At 43.6% G+C, this 13,263-nt stretch overlaps 1 protein-coding gene across 1 annotated transcript in view; it reads right to left on the bottom strand.

The window, feature by feature from the left end:
* LOC118230831 (serine/threonine-protein kinase 3) overlaps positions 1 to 13,263 on the bottom strand; it is a 77,981-nt gene that overhangs the window by 47,711 nt on the left and 17,007 nt on the right. Inside the window, exon 6 of the mRNA XM_035424217.1 lies at positions 9,475 to 9,642. Within this exon, the coding sequence (XP_035280108.1) occupies positions 9,475 to 9,642 (168 nt within the window). The remainder of the gene's footprint in view (positions 1 to 9,474; positions 9,643 to 13,263) is intronic.

The following is a 13,263-nucleotide window of genomic DNA, read 5'->3' on the forward strand; positions in this document are numbered from 1 at the left end:
TAAACAATTAATAATTTGAATAACAACATGCAGATCATAAGCTCATGCTTTCAAAACATTTAAACATGAAAACACTAGTAGCAAGCTTTTACAAGGGCATCTTGTCGTTTAATCACCAATTAACTACTGTAAACTGTTATCTTTGGGTAGATGCACCTTTGAACGCTATCACAGGTGAAGAGTCACACACAAAGGGTGGTAAAGCTATAAAAAATAAGGGTAGCAATCGGGACCAAAAAAAGAGATAGCAGTTTCCATGTTGTAGAGGTGAAGGCCGACTGTTGACAACAAGATAAGAACAGGCAGCAGTGTCTCCACAACCACCCCCCTCCACCCCCATCCCCAGTTTAGGGTCTTAACATTTCCTAGGGGTCAGCACTAAAGGAGGAGAGATTAACTCCTAAATGGTGCCCTGTTATGCAAGGTTCCAGTAGATTCCATGCCATAAACTACTGTTTATGCTCAGCCATAAAAAGGCGCGGTCCACTACCCATTTTACGATGCCTCTGTATAGTCTTTCTGTCCTTACGCCGTCTTTTATAAGGCGGCCTGTTAAAATCAAATGCAAACGTTATTGAATAAAAAAGTAAACACGGGCCACTGTGTTTTTTGGAACATTCATTTGGCCATATAAAACAGGTGCCTAAAGGCAATAAATCCTTTGGAATGGTTTTGAATAAGATCCATTTATTTTTTCCGATTGGTACATACTTTTACATTTATACTTTCAGGGTCTCGCACAATAGAAAATAAATTCTTTTTAACAAGAAACCAAGAGTACACCTTTATGGCTGTGCACAGCTGTATCCTGGTAAAAATGAACCATGGGTAGCGAATCTTAGATGCACTGGACTAATTATCCCAAACAACGATGTGGTCATGATATCCAGATATGCGCAATTTGTCTTTTGAAAATCTGCAGGACTTGAGCTCTGTTTGAAAACACGGTCAGTGTGTAACCCAAGTGTGAGTTTTGACCACAAAATATGGGTTCTTGGTTTGCCCAGATTTTGCGGGAAAAGATCTGAGCTTTGTCATGAGTCCACTTTGTCAGCCTCCTGACACAGAACCTCTAGCAACGTCTTTGAAGTCTCCGCTAACGTTCAACTGAATCTTTAAGGCTATGTTGACCCATTCTGAGTAGACCGTCTGGGCTGTCTCCAGAACAGAAGAAGAAACAGCTAGCCTTCTCACCGGGCAATTTGAACAACCCTGGCCTCCACGCGGACTCGCTTCCCCTTTGATGGGACGCAACCGCATTGGGACAGAGCAGGTGTGATGGGGAATTTGGCCAGGATGCAATGGAGAGCGCACAGGGGCATTCACTGGAGGCGATGCGGGGGCACTTTGTTCTCCTGCGAACGACCGCCGTCTCTTCCGGAAGACGCGCAATAAAAACGAGGAAAAAAAACACTCCAAAGCCAACGGGGAAGGCATTTAAAGTGTCACGGCGTAATTAGGGCCACGTTAGGAAGGGCAAGGCGAACACGCCAGAAGCTTTGACAGCCGCGGTCGAGCGGAACGGGGGAACTTCCTCCGGCGAATGTGCTCAAAGTTGGAAACGATGAAACGCCAACAAGGACGTATGATTTAATATGGGGCTCAAATGAACAACAACAAAGCTCGGACAGATCCGCCAGTTGGACCCTGCTTCAAAGCGCCGCGCTAAACGCTTGCAGAGACATTCTTAGGTGCGAGGATCATTTTGGGAGGAGGAGAAGAAAGGGAAGAAGAACAAGCACAAGAAAAAAAAAAAAAAAGAATGAGGGGACCTGCTTGAAATCGTGACATAAAAGGAGGCACGTCGTCCAGTTCAGAGGCTTCTCCCGAGTTTAACCGTTATCAAGTAAAGCGATCTCTCCAGCTCTCTCCCGTTCCCCTGTACTCGGGCTGGAGCTCTGTGCTCCTCTGTTTATTCTAGAATTAGGGCTAATTCAACGCAGGATGCTGGCGTTTACCGGCTCCAGATGATACGACCGGGAGTGCACAGCTGCCAACTGCCTGGGCCTGCTTGGTCTCCCGTCCGGCGGGTCACCGCGCGCTTTCTGACCGGTGAACCCAGCCCCACACAAATCAAGCCCCGCTCCTCCGGCCCCAATCTCCTCTGTCTTTGTGAGACGCGACAGGGATGCCGGGCAGATTCAGTGCTGCAACTCTGGAGCCCAGAGGTCAGAAGCCTTCTGTTTCGCCCTTTAAACTCCAGATGGGGCTTGAGAATTCTCTGAGTGGCTTGGTACCATCAGGATATACTCCACACAAATCTTGGAGAGAGGGTGCTAAGCTGCATCACAACTGATTAGACAACATCATCAGTGGGAAGTTGGGGGGGGGGGGCAATAAAATTCTATCACTGGAAAAGGGAGGGATGTAGGAATTTACTTTGTTTTTGTATTTGTGGTTCAAAAACTGTATCAAAGTAACAAAAAGCAGTCTTGGGAAGTCCAAGAATAACTTTTGCACGTATTCCATTCAAAATTGTGCAAGTACAGAAATCAGCTAATGAAACCTCCATGTCAAAATACCTTACCTATCCCACCACTGGATAAATTAACATACATTTTTGAGGTCAATTAAAAATCCCCTGGCTTAGATATCCTGTCATGCCATGAAACGGTGAGCTTATGCAGTACTTATGAAAATAATAATTTCATACCATTCACATTTATAGACCCTATAATTTGCGTGAAAAAACTCAGACGGTATCAAATTATCAGAGATTTCCATGATGAATAAAAATATATTTTCTTATAAATCCAATTAAATTTCTGCTTATTTCTCTGCATGACTGCAGCACACTGATTATATAAATGGTCATGTTCTGTCATCTTACAATGCTATCCATCAAATTTCTGTAATCAATAGATATTAAGGAATTGTAAAGCATGTGCTATTATTTGTATTATTTTCTTGTCATATTAGGTGATGACAATGCGCAGGTGTAAAACAAATATAGTCTGCTTTATTAATCAAGCATAAATACACTGATGAACGTCGCTAATGGCAACAGGAATGGCTGTGGTTCAGACTAAATGCCTTCACGGCACACTATCAAAGGAGATCAAGCATGCTAAAGCATTTTAAAAATCACTCTGAAAAGATATCCAGGTTTTGAAAAATAAATGGCATTTTACCCCACAATCTGTACGCCTATAAAAACACTACAGCCACAGGGCAGGCGTGTTTTGTTCTAATTATTTGACCGGTCCTGCCGCTTACTTTGAGGGCGATTAATCAAAGAAAGGGAAACCAGCCACCGACTGCAGTATGTTTTGCATTTCCTCTGCTATATTGTTGCCGAATGGACGTGCCTATTTTGAGCTAATTGAAAACTCATTTAGAAATGGGAGGACAGTTCTCAGTAGATAACCTATTAACCTGCAATGGATCCACTTAAAATGTTGGGCATCATGTGCTCGATCCTGTGCGCTACTGGAATTCTCTGTGAAACACCCCACAAAGTAACCTGGGAACACATGCAAGATGAGGAAGACTTCAGCAGGAGTAAGACTGTAGTGAAGATGAAGGGGATAAAGGTAGAGGACTACAGTTTAAACCTCTAATTTTTAGAGGTTTAAACTAATTTTTAACCTCTCTTTTTAACCTCTGCTCTCTCCTTTGAGGCCCATGTCAAGAGTATTACCAAGACTGCCTTTTTCCACCTGCTCAACATCTCCTGACTAAGACCCTCCTTTACATTTTACTTTTATGACACAAAAACCATTTTTTATGCCTCTGAAACCTCATGATAATACTGCTGTAACACTGTTCTCGGTGGAATCACTGACAAAGTCCTAGGCAAACTGTACTACGACCGGAACTCAACAATTCAACTCCTTACCCATTCACAATACTGCGATCATATCACCCCTGTATTCTTCAGGTTTACAGCTTTAGGACAGAGCACACAATTATACTCTATCAATAAGGCCCTGCGTAGTTAGGCACACTACTTTACTGATGAGTAAACTCTCAGATCAGCACCTGCAAGTCTGCTGAGACTTCCTTGTGCGAAACAATACCAGAGCTTCCGGCTCTGCTGCTCCATTTTTGTGGAATGTCCTGTTCAGGGCGATCAGGGAGGCAAATACACCGACTATTTTTAATTCGGTACTCAAGGAACATCGTTTTAGCGGTGCTTACCAGACCTTTTTAAACCCTGCAATCCTTTAGCTAACTTAATCAACAATAAAAGCAGTCCAGACATTGTTTTTAATCTATACTAGCTGTGCTCCCGTTAATATAATTCCAGTCTTTTCTTTGTGCTAATTTGTTGGTTTTTTAAACATTTTTTTTCCGACTTTCATGATTTTGCTGTGTTGATGTTTTTTGTATTACCTTTCTGTAAAGTTCTTTGAGCGCTATGAAAAATGTTCTACAAATAAAATGTATTATTATTATTCAAAAGAATGAGTCGCTTTGGATAAAAGTGTCTACCAAATAAATGTAATGTAATGAAAGGTCAGATTGCAAAAGATGGGGCAAACTCCTTACACTAGGCTTTAAAAATAATAAATCAGCCTCCTAAATGTCTGTCAATTGAACATTTCATATATCCAACCAAACACTCTTCTATACTCACAAAAGTTTACATTGTCTATACCTACAAATTTTTCTATGCTTACAAATTTACTGCAATTATAAATTACCACCCAGATCAAAAGAAAAAGAAAATTGTTCCGTGACCCAGCTCACAAATTTCTGTCAGGAGTTTTGCCCCTAAAGCAGTCTGCATGGAGAAATCGTAACACTTGATTCCATTCCAAGCTCTGACGAGGACCGTCACTCTGAACTTCAAAATTACAAACAGCACGCTAAGGAAAGTTCCAAAATGTCTTTGGATCAACCGAATGCAGCTGAATAAATACATCCCAGTTTAACGCAGAAGGCCGAACGCCATCTGTGTTAAAACGTGTAACACACAGTAACAGCATCTCTGTAAAAATGTTCAAAAATCAATGTTAATACATGAGGTAGTAAACAGGAAGAGGCAGACAACTGCATTTACCCTATAAAATTTACATTTACAGCAATGGATATTTTCCTTACTAAAATACATGACACAGGTGTCCATTTTTATTTATTTCTGTGCCCCCACTGTAAACAGCTTGTTTTGTTTTTTTTCCCCCTCAAAATCATTGCTATCATTGCAATTAGGTGGAAGTTTCCCATTTTAAATCAACAATTCCCACCACCTCATGTAAAAAATATTTCATGCGTTCTTGGCAGAGATTTAATGAATTGCTGAATTATCCCATACACTACACACTGAGTCCAACGTGGTAAGTGTCAACGGACATCTGCGCTTTCATTCACCCCAGGCATCGAATTAAGCAGCAACTGAATGATTAAATGAAATGATTGCTGCAATTAACTGCATGATTGTTTGACTCCTGGCTTGAAATAAAGGCTCTACTGAGCCCTTGGTGGTGGAGGACTGAATTATGCATGAGATAACTGCCCAAGATTTCATTGGGCCTTAATAATGACTCAAGTGACCAACACCCAATTAGCCAGTTTGCCTTGGTGGACATACTGTATTTGTGTGTACTGACAGAAAAAAGAATGGAAGACTTAGAAACATAGACACAATTATGAAAAGATAATACGGACAAAGCCAAGAGAGATTTAACGTTTCAGACTACTACTTTTTCTTGTTTGTTTTCATAACACCGGTCAGTCAAAATGGCCAACCTCGCCGGGGGGAAAATCCTGTCACCATTAATGATAATTAATTCCACTGATGCAGGATATTAATGGCAAAGCAAAACATTAAGGACTGCAGCCCTCCAGCAAGCGTGCAGTAGGGTGAAACGTGTACAAGGCTGGTGGGGGGGTTGGGGGGTCTTGCCGATTTCACAGCTTCCAAAGCACAACAGCCCAATGCCATTAGCCGGGGAACAGAGTAGCCAGCGTGTGGAGCAGGACCTCGCCTTTAGCGGCGCTTCCACTCCAAACACACAGATCGCTGCTCGAGGTTAAGAAAGCAGCGACTGTGTATTTTGGCAAGCGGAACATAGTATGAAAAAGCAACAAATCTTCTATATTTAGTTTCAGGACAGGACTCCACAAGCTGAGAGAGAAGGATAAGGGGAAAGAGGAAAAAAAGAGGGGAAAAGAAGGAATCTTTCTTTTATGCAGTGCGTTAAAATGATAAAACACAGTACGGGTCACTTGTGCACTGAAGAGGCTGTAGCTACAACATCTGGTGAATAAAAAAAGTATCTTAAAAGTTGTGTTGTTTCAAAATGAAGATAAAAAATATCCCTAAAAATATCTTCACATTGCATAAGTTGCATCCATATGATAAACCCAAAGGCAAAAACAAACATTACAACCCCATTTTCTTGTTTTTTTTTTTTTTTTTTTTAAGATTGTTTCAATCACCTCTGATACCATGTAAGAGAATGCATGACATCCAATGTGAAAAGTTTCCCCTCTCTATCTCTCTCTCTCTCTCTCTCGCAGTCGCAGCGATGGAGAGACTCACCGCCGAGCGCAAAGCAGCAGCTGGCTGCAGCACACAAACGGGAAAGCTAATCTTGTTTATGTTCAATCTGCCATTTCCTCCCCTCTGAAACCGTGCTGAGGGAAGTCATGTAATACTTCCATTAAAATGTAAGAGTAGCGGACCAGGAAACAACCAACTGCCAACGGGCTGCCTTTGGGTCAAACCATCGGAGCCTGTGGCAGAAAAAAGAGGGGGACTACTGGGCAGCGGAATATTCCTATATACAACATGCAAGCATACATACAGTACTATATACAACATACACATATACATTACTGAATAAAAGAAATCTCCCTTTGGGTTAGGCCAAAATGCCTCGACTTGCACTAGAAAAATATAAATGCGATCACTGCTGATGCCTGGATTGACTGGAGGAGCGTGGTAAAAATGGCCGAAACCCACGCACTGCAGGGCCAAAATATGCAGTACTGACAGAGGGGAGGAACAGCTGAATTTGAGGAAAGTACACAATCCAATTATATATGTTAATCATCATATTTATTAAATTCTTCATAAACCACAGGCACAAAGTAATTGTGAAATCTGTGCCTTATATTTTTTCACAACGGATCGTGGACAATGCGCAGCTATAAAGAAAAATAGTCCGTTTCATTAATCAAGTATATTTGCTTAATACCGTTCAGCAGAAATAAATATATATTTATTTATATATGACCGTCTTTGAGCCCAAATACCTTAAAACAGCCCCCCTGCAAACAGCAATAGAGTCAAGATACTTCCCTCTGTTTATTTTAAACTACCAAAACAAAAGAACATTTAAAGAAATCCTAATTAAATTTTCCAAATTTGCATCCCTGGTGGTGACATTTTGTCCTGATAATTGAGGATTTTTGATGGTTTGTTAAGCAGGAACAAGGGTTGCCTCTGGTCGCGTTCGGGCCGGCAGTGCGTGACCTCTCCTGGGGAGAGGGGGCCGGGTCGGAGTCCTGCCATTTTGGTCCAGGCTCCCCATTCCCGCAATTTCCCCCATGCCATCCTGAATGTGGTCACCCGCCATCCTGCCCCCGGTGCTCGGATGTCGCTGTGGGAGATGGAGGCAGTGCCGGACCCTGCCCACGGAAGGCCAGAGAGCCAGGAACCACAAGGAGGTGGGGCATCAGACTCCAGGAGGGTCACCCCTCATGCTGGTCGATAAGAATTATACCTCCCCCAGGTACCCTGGCTGCTTTGATTTTCCTCAGCGCACTTACTTGCTTTGCCAAAGTCCCCAATGGGCAAGACTTCTCTATTCGATTGCCTGTGGGCCTCAGGCTTGACAGTTTTGTGGAGGATCGGGTAGCTCCACACCTTTTTCCACATTACGGTCTGGCCAGCAGTCAAACAGTCAAACACTTGAGTTACAGCCTGGACTAAGAAAACTCCAACTGCCTTTTCATATGAGTGTTTCAAAGGAAACATTGAGAAACAGAAAGACATTACAACCGGTTAACCTAAAGGTGATTCAGTTCTAAAAAAACGTCTTTGTTTCAATTTTATAAGGATGCTTGAAAAGTAAACCTGATAAACTGAAAATGAATGCAGATGGAAGACAGAGATTCAAAAAAAAATCAAGTTGATTTTTTTGGAGACGGCATTTCAGAATTAAACAACGCAATCACCACATTAAAGCCCACTCATACTTAAAACAGCCACTGGAATGTGGATGTTGTGCCAGGGCCCTGTTTTCGATTAGAATTTTTTTTCCGTTGATTTGGCAAATTAACTTACATTAGGCTGAGTGCAAGATGTAGCATGGAAAAGAGTAAACAGTAAACTGTATTCATCAAAAACATCACCGGGATGTTTATTTCATGTGATCTAATAAAAACAGCGCACATCACAGGGTTTTAATGACGGCACAAGGGAATACCAGAACAGTAAGCTAGCATTACCGCAGAACAGCCAAGAACTGCACAGCACAGCCGTCTAAACCACATAAAGCAGCCCCACTTTTAAACCCCATTACACTTACACAGCTCTCAAACCAAAGTTCTCCTGCAACAATGCATCCACCATAGCTGCGATTTCCCCCATTGTGATAAACGACACAGGAATTACTAGAACCGCCCAATGCGTGAACTTTAAGGGTGCGGTGAAAATCAACGAGGGGAATCTAAGAGAAGCTGAAAAAAGCTGGACGACCACACTGTAGGCAACAAGTGACAGGACAAGATGTGGAAAATTCCTTTAACTTCAAGAGTGGAGAAACTGTTTACATTTTCCTCTGGTTGTGCTTCACTGTGGATTTATTTTCAATCTACAGTATGATATACAGTATAGCAATGCATGCTACTATATTGGAATGCATTGCAAACCCCAGTAAACCCTAAGGAACACATTACCTTGTAAATACACTACCAAAGATTTTCCTATCAGCCATGTATGAAATATGGTTACATACGGCTCATTCAGTCTACTGTAAAATCAGAGAAACAAAACAATATATTGTTATATGTATACGAAAATTTGTCGAAAGTTTCTCAGAATAAGAGTTTCTGCTAAATGGCAGTAACAATTTCTTTGTAGTAATAAATAATACTTAAATGTGTTGATAATTTCTTTCATTAAAATCTGCCTACCATTTGCACTTATTATGAAGACTGCTCAGAAGAAAAAGGGTCTCCTTAAATAAGTGTGTGGAAATGTCTTTACATCTGGCACAGGGGAGCGAACTGTCAGTCCCCTAATTTTGTTTTGTTTGCTGGCGTCTACAACTGTATTCATAAACACCCTTGTAGCCAAAGAGCTAACATTTATGCCTGCCCCATTGTAATTGTCTATTCCCTCTGCAATTCAAAGTGCTTGAGAGTATTTCTAGGTCATCCAGAGTTCAGTTTTGTACTCAAAGGAGGATAATTTTAAAAGAGTGAGACAGTTTGTCAGCCCCCCATCAGCACTGAATCTCGTACCTCCATCTGGATGTGAGGGGTGGGGGATAGGGGGCAAGAGCCCAGCGCAGGACTCACCCTCATTGGATGGATGTCAGCATAGGGAGGCTTCCCCTCAGCCATCTCTATGGAGGTGATGCCCAGGGACCAGATGTCTGCCACGCAGTTGTACCCGATCTCCTGGATCACTTCCGGGGCCATCCAGAAGGGCGTGCCAATCACTGTGTTTCGCTTGGCCATTGTGTCCTTCAGAGAGAGGGGGGAGGGGGAGAGAGGGGGAGAAAGAGAGGGGGACAGAGAGGTGGGGAGAAAGAGAGGGGGAGAGAGAAAAAGAAGCTAGACTTGTTAACAGCCAAAACTGACAAAGCAAAGTGCACTGGAGACCTGGACTCAAATTATCTCATTAACAGTTTGAGTGATGGCTTGACTCCCTCCGATTCTGAAATGGTTTGGCCAGTTGCTCAGTCGTATAAGGAACTGGAATGGCAGAGATGGGGGAAGAGGGGTGTACTGTATGTGTTGCTTCTGGAACATGTGCGCAAAAACAAAGATAAGAAACTGATCACAAATACCAGAGCGGGAGAAGGTGAAGCGCAATGAGAATGGATGAACCTCAAAACGCGTTCCATCAACTAACCTGCGAAACGTGTAACCATCGCCGCTACATGCCGTCACTTTGGCCTTGAGAGCCTTGATTAGCTTTGCAGATCCTTTGGCCGCAATCTAACGAAAACCTTCTTTCCCCCTTTTAAATGATTCCTATGTTATGCTAAGCTTGGGGTTTAAATGGTTTATTGTACGATACATATTCCAGCCTCTCTAAATTGAAAAGTCCCTTTGCGGTACCACGGCCAGCCCTGGTTGTTAGGGGGCCATGGTCCTGCCGTTTTTATGGGCTCTTTAAATCATCAAGTGCTTAGCAAAATGGCTAAGTGTCCAAAAAGTAAAACAATGCAGCCAGGTAAGTAATGGGCAGCTTATGCTGTGTAAACCACGGACCACCCTGCAGAGCTGGGTAATTGCAGCTGTTCGGCTCGAGCCTCCTCCTGGAGGCACACTTACTCTCTGATTAGAGAAAGCCTGGAAACCAAACGCTGTGTGACCCAGCAGATTGGGGGTTTGGTTTGTTTTTGACCCCCTACCCCCATTCTGCTCCGTGTTTATAAAAGCTGCGGAACTGCCCCCACCAAACCCCCGACCCCTCTGTGTCGGTACTCTGAGGGGCGAGAACCGAGCCCGGGGTGGACACACAGCGCCCTGCAACGCACACAAACTCTCCAAGATCAAAGAGTTCAAGCCACTTTGTAAAAGAGCAGCTCCAGATTTTCTTTCATGGTCGTATAAGTTAAGAGTGTTTAGAATGAAGGAAAAAGAGAAATATAAGAATATGCACCCCGAGGACAGATCCATTACAAGTGATGTGCTTTTCTTTAGCTTCCAAACCACCCCTCAAAAAATCCCCCTAAAAAAACCTTTGGAGGAAAATTTTCGTATCAACCTGAAAATGAAACTGATCCTTCGGTGTGTGCGAATGGCACAAAAAACACCACAACTTCTCCTAAGAAACTGGCGTGCACTGCTCTTGGGAAAGAGAACGGCACAGTGTCACAAAGGGATATTGTTATTCAAAACACTTTTTCTACATCACTGAGGTATACTCTAGACCAGTCATATCTTGTTCTTTGTGGAAATCCTGACAGGCACTGAGGAAACGACTGCCAGCAGAAGTAAAGCCTGTACGTGAGAAAGCCAAAAGTTCAGCAGGCCTGTTATTTTGACAAAAGAAGTAACAAGGGTGCTGCTGGGTGGCTTGTCCTGTTAAGGCACTGTCTAGTGAGTGGATGAACCCCGTGGCCTGGAGGACCGTGCCAAATTCAATTACGCCCAGCAGCCCCGCAGGACAACACACAGTTGCCACTAGCATACATACCTATGTGACAGGAAACAGTCAAATTAAAAGAAGAAGAGTCCAGCTCCTCAATAATGAAATACGGTATTCCACAAGGATCAGTACTAGGACCAGTGCTCTTCTCGCTATATATGCTACCACTTGGCAATATTATCCAGGCACATGGCATAGAGTTCCACTGTTATGCGGACGATACCAAGATTTATATTTCAATGAAACCTGGCGAAGCACTGCCGCTTTCACGGTTAGAGGCCTGTATTGTAGATATCAAGGTTTGGATGCTTTCAAATTTTCTGCTCCTAAATTCAGAAAAGACTGAAATGTTGGTTTAAGGTCCCAAAATATTAAGGGAGAAATTGTCTACTCTCACCTTAAACTGTGATGGTTGTTTGGCTGAACCTAATATGGTCGTTAAAGACCTTGGTGTCACCATTGATCCTGATCTATCTTTTGACACCCATATAAAAAAACATATCCAGAATTGCCTTCTTTCAGCTGCGCAACATAGCTAAAATTAGACATTTCCTGTCAGTTGGGGATGCTGAAAAATTGATCCATGCATTTGTTACGTCTAAGTTAGATTACTGTAACGCCCTGCTTTCTGGCTGCCAGAAAGTTAAAGAGTCGTTAAAGAGTCTCCAGCTTGTGCAGAATGCAGCTGCTCGTATCTTGACCAGAACTAAGAAGTATGAGCACATTACACCAGTACTAGCGTCGCTTCACTGGCTACCCATTAAGCATAGGATAGATTTCAAGGTTTTGCTCCTGACTTTTAAAGCTCTGCATGGACGTGCACCTGTGTACATATCTAACCTGCTCCTACCTTATAAGCCCACAAGGTCACTCCGATCCCAAGACGCGGGCTACTTGGTAGTCCCAAGAATTTCCAAAAACCTAAGGTGGTAGGGCTTTCTCCTACAGGGCCCCACTACTGTGGAACCAGTTTCCAAAATTTATAAAGGAGTCAGACAGTCTCAATATTTAAATCTAGATTAAAAACGCACCTCTATGCTCAGGCTTACAATCAGCTGCAGTCTGGAGACAGGGTGCGAGAAGCCTGTAGTCATAGAGCTTTGTAGGTGGCAATCCTTTCCTTACTGTCACCTGTCAATCAGCTGTGACCCGACTTTACATGGGCTGGCTCTTGATAGGCGGGTATGGCTGTCTACCCCTCATGACTGCATGGGCTCTCCATCCCTGTCCTAGTAGATATGCAGCCATATTCTACTCCTGGCGGGGTCCCCCCAATACATACTACTGCCACCTTACCCACTGTCTGCTATAATGCATATAATTGCCGTTTCTACCCTCTTCCCCACGCTGCCGGCGGGGCTCTTGCCCCAACCCTCGAGAGTGCTTCGAGAGTAGTCTGGTCTCCCCCACCTCTGCGGTCCAGCCCCTCCTTCGTCATTGCCTCCACCCTGCCCACATCTGTCGCCACCTGCTGTTCCCCATCACCGCCACCCGGGCCCACCCATCATCTGAGCCACATCACAAATCTTATAAAACTGGCTGACATGCTGGTCACCAGTCGGCACCCTGAGCCGACCAGAGGAGGATGGGTTTCCCCCTTGAGCCTGGTTCCTTCCAAGGTTTCTTCCCATCTGCCACAGGGAGTTTTTCCTTGCCACTGTTGCCTTAGGCTTGCTCCTGTGGGGGTTTAGGCCAGGGTTGTCTGTAAAGCGTATTGTGACAACTGCTGTAAAATACGCTATACAAATAAAATTTGATTGATTGATTGATTGATGGTTAGCCAGGGTTTCAGTCAGCCGGTATGACAGCGCATCATTGAGCACCAGCAACTCCCGCTGTTCAGCCGCCCCCAAACTCCGCCTGTCCAGCTGCTGACGAAGTTTCTTCCTCCAGTTGATTTCAGCGAGAGCTCGACTCGTGAACAGCAGTTTGATAATAAGTGCCAGTTGACATGACATGCTTCAGGAGAGCACGTCTGTCCACGC

Source organism: Anguilla anguilla, chromosome 1, assembly GCF_013347855.1.
Source record: "Anguilla anguilla isolate fAngAng1 chromosome 1, fAngAng1.pri, whole genome shotgun sequence".
In the NCBI taxonomy this organism is placed as follows: Eukaryota; Metazoa; Chordata; class Actinopteri; order Anguilliformes; family Anguillidae; genus Anguilla; species Anguilla anguilla.